General features: G+C 42.4%; 1 gene segment (V, D, J or C); it reads left to right on the top strand.

Annotated features, from left to right (window-relative positions):
- Nucleotides 1–1,025: 1,025 nt before the first annotated feature.
- LOC122703113 lies at nt 1,026–7,350 on the top strand. The segment is given in 3 exon segments: nt 1,026–1,074; nt 1,482–1,798; nt 7,141–7,350. Coding segments are annotated over 3 exon segments (576 nt in total).
- Nucleotides 7,351–7,576: the final 226 nt, after the last annotated feature.

The following is a 7,576-nucleotide window of genomic DNA, read 5'->3' as shown; positions in this document are numbered from 1 at the left end:
CTTAGGTCCTCACACAGAGCTGAGGGAACCAGGAAATCCTATGGCACCTGATTCTACCTGAGTCTGCAGAGGAGAAGTTTTTCTAAGCACCACTCAGAAGAAAAACACAAAGTCACACTTTTTTCATACTGTCCTCCATCTCAAGTGAATATTTTTCTCAAAAACTCCTTTGACTAAGCTGTTTTATATATATAGAGAGAGAGGGAGAAAGAGAGACAGACAGACAGAGACAGAGAGACAAAGACAAGAGAGACAGAGACACAGATAGAATTACGGTAGAACATGCACCGGATAGAAAAAAACTGAGTTTCAGTTATTTCATATCACTGATTTAGGCATAAAAGTCTCATCAAATTATTATTGTCTTAAACTGAGCTATTAACTCTCTGAGCAACATATATATTATTTTTCTCCTTGGCAATTTCTTTTGACTTAAGTATTCCTTGAAAGTTAATTCACTTGTTGCCAGGATCAATTCTAACAGCTGATTCTAACATTCTTCAACAGGTAACTTGGGAACTGCAATTATGTAACAGTTCTTGAAGCAGCTCAACTTCATGATATTCTTTGGAGGAAATTCTGAGGGTCAGTACCAGTGGGGAAGAAGTTGTTCTCCTATCTAGATCAGTTGTGAAAAATCAGAGTGAGATGGACATTCCCTCCCAGATACTAACCCTGAACATACATGTCCACAAGTAGGCTCCCCATTGCTTTCTTAGAGTCCTGGCCCATGTGCACTGGGTTCTGCAAAGAATCTGCACTTTCACAGTGAGATTCTTCATCCCACTGCTCCAAGCAGTATAGACTGTAGCCATTGGTTTACATCTCAACACAGAAGACCTTTATTTCACTTTGCTGAAACTTGACCCGTCCTACCTCCCCCTGGCTCTGTCCACACCTCTGCCCCCACCAGGGGATTTGCATGTTGTTCCTCAGGGAGGACCTTCCCTTCCAAATCTGAGATAAAAGCTCAGCTCTTGGTCTTGCTCTGACTTATCAGGACCCCTCAGTTCACACTGCTGAACATGTGGTTCCCTGCTCAGCTCCTGGAGCTGCTCCTGCTCTGGGTCCCAGGTAAGGATGGAGAAGAGGAGTTGAGAAGGGGGATGGGGGGTGAGCTCTGGGGGCAGCAGTGCTCTCCACGTGTGTTCTCTGTTAGATGTGTGTGCCTTGTCCTGCAGATGGGCATGGGAACCTTAGATCTATGAGAGTGAGGAATGTTCCAGAAGGAAGAAGGTCTTGTGCTCAGGTCAGGACTGTGACCAGGGAAGTGGGGGTGATGAAGGGGATATTTAGAGGTCTCTCTACACTTCACAGATATCAAATTCATTATTGTGATTATACAATTTTGCAGTATGATTACAGATAATGAGAGTAATACAAAGTAGTATTAATATTTGAGCTAAAATAAATCAGAAAAAGGAAACAATAAAAATGGTTGCTAATATTTGTAGCTTCCTAATTCTCTTTCATTCCTTTAGGATCCAGTGGGGATGTTGTGCTGACCCAGACTCCACTCTCCCTGTCTGTCATCCCTGGAGAGACGGCCTCCATCTCCTGCAAGTCTAGTCAGAGCCTGGTACATAGTGATGGAAAAACTTATTTGAATTGGATTCAACATAAACCAGGCCAATCACCACAGGGTCTGATCTATCAGGTTTCCAACCGTATCACTGGGGTCCCAGACAGGTTCACTGGAAGTGGGTCAGGGACAGATTTCACACTGACAATCAGCAGAGTGCAGGCTGAGGATGCTGGAGTCTATTACTGTTATCAAGGTACAGAAGATCCTGCCACAGTGATGTAGCCCTGAGCACAAACCTCCCTGCCTGGGTGGCTCAGCTGCTCAAAGTGCACCTTCTCTGGGGAATTGAGAGCAGATGCACTGAGTCTGTGTAAGAGGAAGATGGTGGCGATCTCAGGGGAAGAGTTTGCAGTGAGTTGTTTGCAGTTTTCCAGATTGCTAGGACAATATAATACTCTTTCTGGTTAAAGAAATAGACATACTAGGCATGATTTTCTATTTCAGCATAATGGGTTCCATAGCGATTGCAATTAAAATTGTTTCCTTAATTAATGTGTATACGTGCTAAGTTGCTTCAGTCATGTCTGACTTTGTACAACTCTGTTGACTGTAGCCTGCCACGCTCTTCTGGCCACGGGATTCTCCAGGCAAGAATGCTGGAGTGGGTTGCTAAGCCCTCCTCCAGAGGATCTTCCTGACCCAGGGGTCGAACTCCCACCTCCTGCATCTCCTGCATTGGCAGGCTGGTTCTTTACCTCGAGCACCATCTGAGAAGCCCATACTTAACTAGAAAGTCCCTCAGAATCATCCATATACAAGGCTTCTAACACATTCAGAAACAAATGGCAAATTTCAGTGGCATTTCTGGACATATTCACAATGGAGACACACATCCATCCAAAATTCTCTTGATGTTTTACCACAATCACCAGTGTGGAAACTGGGGCTACTGCACATACCTCCGTGAGCAGCCACTCACTGGACCCTGCACAGCAAAATGGCCCCAAACATAAGCTTTCCAGAGGCTCAACCCTCAGGGTGGCAGGAGCAGCAGCGGTGCCCAGAGGACAATCTGTCCCCAGGCTGGGCTCAGGTGGAAATGTCTGTGGAGCCTGAGGAAGACACCACAGTCGTGGGGACATATGCCTGAGCACCTCTTCTGTGTAAACAGGGGACAAGGCATCACTAGAACAGCCTCCCTGAGCTCCATCTTTCTCCCCATAAGGATGCTCACACTCTGTATTCCCTCCAAGCAATGGCTGCCGCGTGTCCCAGGAGCACCTAATAGGTTCCCAACTGACCTCATGGCTGCACAGAATTTCAGTCATGTTGCCGGGAGGACACCCTAGTCTGGTTGTGACATCCCCACCGCCACTTAATCCCTTCAAGGCACTCGCTTCATGACTTGACCAGCAGATCATCACTCTCACTAACCAACTGGAGAATACAAAGTTGCCTGCACTACAGTGGTTTTTGGCCTTTGAGCAGCTCAAAGCTCACATATGTAAGGAACCATAATAACATTGTCTGATAATGCTCTTTGACTTTCCTCATCACTGAATTCACTGAGTAATTACTCAAAATGCTTATCCACTGTCACAATTTTCTCTTGTGAAACTAGTAATGTGCACTTTTTGCTGCTCTTTTAACTTAATTTTCATTGGAGTATAGTTGATGTGCAATGTTTTATTAGTTTCTCCCATACAGCAAAGTGAATAAGTTACATATATGTATACATATATCTATTCTTTTTGATTTTTTTCCCATTATAGAGTTTCTCATTATAGAGTATTGAGTAGAGTTACCTGTGCTGTACAGTGGGTTCTTATTATTAATAGTTATCTCCTTTATAAATGGGTTCTATCCCTGGGTTGGGAAGATCCCCTGGAGGAGGGTGTGGCCACCCACTTCAGTAATCTTGCCTGGAGAATCCCCATGGACAGAGGAGCCTGGCAGGCCTACAGTTCACATGGTTGCAGAGAGTCGGACACAAATGAAGTGACTGAACATGCACTTTACATATATTAGTGTGTATATGGCAACCCCAGTCTCCCAGTTTATCCCTCCTCCCCTTCCCCCCATGGTAATCATAAGTTTGTTTTCTATGTCTGTGACTCTATTTCTGTTCTGGAGGTTCAGTTGTACCATTTTTTAAGATTCTACATGTAAGCGACATCATATGATATTTGTCTTTTGCTGTCTGACTTGCAAAAAGCTTTTGCACAGCAAAGGAAACCATAAACAAAGCAAAAAGCCAGCCCTCAGAACGGGAGAAAACATTTGCAGATGAAGCAATCGACAAGGGACTAATCTGCAAAATATACAGAGAGCTCATGCAGCTCAATATCAAAAAACAAACAAACAACGCAGACAAAAAGATGGGCGGGAGAGCTGAAGCTAGGAATATGCATCTTCCCACCCTGAGATGATTCTAGTGCTACAAGCTGCACCTGTGTCACTGTACCTGGGTTACAGTCTGCATGGCCACGTCCCTCTTCATGAAAGACCCCTGTGTTCTACTGTAACTTTGTTTAAAATTTTACTAGTACATCAGAGTGGTAGCTAAGGTGATTGATTGCAATTCATCTTTACTACACAAGTTTATTGCTATGAATTCAGCTTTCTTTCCTCCCACAAGTTTTGATACACAATATTTTTTTTCAATTCACAATGACCTCTACTTTTGCCTTTGAGTTCTTCTTTGACTCTAGCTTTTTTAAAAGCAGTTTCTTATTTATTTTCCAAATACTTGAAGATTTTTCTGATTGCTTTCTGTTCCTGACTTTGAATATTATTTCCTTGTTTTTGTAGAATATACTTTATACAGTTAGAATTCATTTAATTTTATTGACTGTCTTGTGGCCCACAAATTGACCTGTCTTAGCATTGGTTTAGAAAGAAGTCCATATTTGACTAGTGTTCATCCATGTGTTCTCTGAGTGTCAGTTTTGTCCTGATGGCTGATGTCTCTGACCTGCTCTCTGTGTCCTCACTGGCCCAGGAGGCAGGGCTGCTTGCACCATAGGCTCAACCTACTGCAGAGCCCTTTGCTTTTCTGGCCCCTCTCAAATCTGGCAGATTCCCTGTCCCCTGGCCCATGAGTCAGACCAGTGTTCATAGATGTGGAATGTGTTGTTTTTAGTAGTCAATGTTGCTAGCAAGCAATACCTTTGTCATACATTAAACTCACAGGGAAATACGTCCCCACCTTATTTATGGAGTCCACCTTAGAGATCTCTTATCATTTTGGGAAAAGACTTCATGTGATTTGATGCCAACTGTAGAACAGAGTGCTTCCAAATACAGTATGGAATGTACCTCCAGCTAGAGGAAATCAGCCACCAGACTACCACCAGAATGTTACCAGGAAGCCCAGAAAGAGTTCCCACATCATTTTCAGATGACTTTGTTTATTCTGAGACAATTTTGGGGCTTGTGTTCTAGTTAGGAGGGTTTGACCTTTGAAATTATAGTTTCTGTACATATATTAATATTTTACTTAGTAATACTTTCACCTGGTCATTATGTCAAAGCACACTAGGGGGCAGTCAAGTCAAAACTTTAATAGACATCTTTCTCCTGTTGCTAGTTCCTGTCCAAAGACTATTGTATTTGTCTATCACGTTGTAGTGCGCCAAGTCGCTTCAGTTGTGTCTGACTCTTTGCAACTCTATGGACTGTAGCCCACCAGGCTCCTCTGTCCATGGGATTCTCCAGGTAAGAATACTGGAGTGGGTTGTCGTGACTTCCTCCAGGGGATCTTCCCCACCCAGTGATTGAAATCACATCTCCTGCATTGGCAAGCGGGTTCTTTACCACTAGGGCCACATGGGAAGCCCCTATCACACTGTAGATTTAATGCTAAAACGGTGATTATTCGAATTACACCTCCCCTCCCTCCTCTCTTTCTCTGTCTCTCTGTCTGCAAATGTTAACATTGAAACAAATTTTGTTAAAAGATTTTTCATTATTTCTTTTTTTTCTGTATATTTTCAGTGTAGATTGAACTATCATTAATACCAACACTACAAGTTGGAAACAAAGGTAAATTACTTTACTGAATCTGGAAACTTCTGCAGCAAGCCACGAACTGCAACCGTTGCTCTTGTCTGTAGGGTAACCAAAATTGTTATCGACTTGCAAATATTTGCTTTAAATTTTTCCACAGAATTAATCCATTTCTCTTCTTCATTTTGCTTTAAATAACTCATTTTGGTGCAATCAGATTTTCTGGGATAATATATGGATCAGCCAATTCTCATAACTCGTTTCAAACTGTGCCTAGTGCTTTTAGAATTTCAGAATATGAGATCACCAGTCTCTGGGTTGAAGATGTTCCCAATTTACTAGAGAAATAATATGAAGTATGAGGAGGGTATGTCTGAGGAAGTTTGTAATGAGTTATGATAGCCCACAGATCTTTGTTAAGGTTTATAATTTCTTCCTGTGACTGTTCAAGGGAGTTCCAAATCGACTTTATTATTACTTTTAAAATTTCTAGTTCTTATTCTCTGCATGTCCTAATAGGTTCTTTAGAAGAATGTACATGAAAATTTCTGGAAGCACTGAAAGCTGAGGCTCTTGATACTTCAAAGAGCATTTAACTTTGGGTGATCCATGGTTCCTGGCCAAAGAAACTAAGCAGATATGAAATTCACTCCTGTAAGCCGGCTGCTCCTCTAAGGCCGAAAATCACCACTTTCACTTACTGATGCAGAAGTGGTACACTTACTTCAAGGAGAGAAATGACCACTAGCTATTTCATTCAATCCTTGTTTCTCTGGTTCTGAACTTTCAATTTGGGCAACTGGAGATGAAAATCATTAATGATCATTTTGGTTGCTTTCAAAAATCAGTTTAAATGACTTAATAATCTTGTTTTTTCCAGTGAGTCTTGTTTTTTCTAAAAATCTGTATTATAATTTAGTACATTTCTCAAACTGTTGAAGATGAAATAAAAAGAAATGATCCTAAGATTCTCAGCTTTTGTCTCAATTTATCTTCAATTGAATACCTTACGTAGGTTTGATAAGCAAAACTGAAGACAAATCATTAATAGCAGATGTTTCCTATAAGAAATTTAAGAAGAAATCCTCATGTTGATGCTGGGAAGAAACCAACACAATATCGTAAAGCAATTATCCTTTCATTTAAAATAAACAAATTTTCATGTGTTTGTTAGCCATCTGTATGTCTTCTTTGGAGAAATGTCTGTTTAGTTCTTTGGCCCATTTTTTTACTGGGTCATTTATTTTTCTGGAAAGATGCTCAACATCACTCATTATCAGAGAAATACAAATCAAAACCTCAATGAGGTACCATTGCACGCCAGTCAGGATGGCTGCTATCCAAAAGTCTACAAGCAATAAATGCTGGAGAGGGAGTGGAGAAAAGGGACCCTCTTACACTGTTGGTGGGAATACAAACTAGTACAGCCGCTATGGAGAACAGTGTGGAGATTTCTTAAAAAACTGGAAATAGGAAGCCCCGCGGGTGTCATCGCCAGACGAGCTCGCCGAAATGGCTGCCGCCAGTCAAGATCCATGGGTTTCATATTCCAGAAGGTTGGAAAACTGGCTGCAACGCCTGTGGGAGGTGCATTTTTTCTGCTTCAGCTTGCAAACCATACTGGCTACATCAAAGTGGCCTGGCAGCGTGTAGAGAAGGACATGAAGAAGGCCAAAGAACAGCTGAAGATCTGCAAGAGCAAACAGATACCTACAGAGGTCAAGAGCAAAGCAGAGGAGGTGGTGTCGTTTGTGAAGAAGAACGTTCTAGTGACTGGTGGCTTTTTCGGAGGCTTTCTGCTGGGCATGGCATCCTAGAGGGGATGACTTCACCACCATTAGTCCTAGCTTTGCCAACCAGCAGCCTCTTCCCTCCACCCTAGGACAGCAAACTCCTCCTCTTCCTCCTCCCTGCCATGGCGTATCTCAGTGGCTTCTGTAGGCATCTGCTGATTCAAGTTGGGAATGGCCCCACTGTGAGCTTGACGGCAATGGAAGAGACCGTAGACGTTAGCGCTTATCTTGCACACTCCCCCGGGACTAA

Source organism: Cervus elaphus, chromosome 11, assembly GCF_910594005.1.
Source record: "Cervus elaphus chromosome 11, mCerEla1.1, whole genome shotgun sequence".
NCBI classification, from domain to species: Eukaryota; Metazoa; Chordata; class Mammalia; order Artiodactyla; family Cervidae; genus Cervus; species Cervus elaphus.
This window is presented reverse-complemented; position numbering and strand designations above follow the sequence as displayed.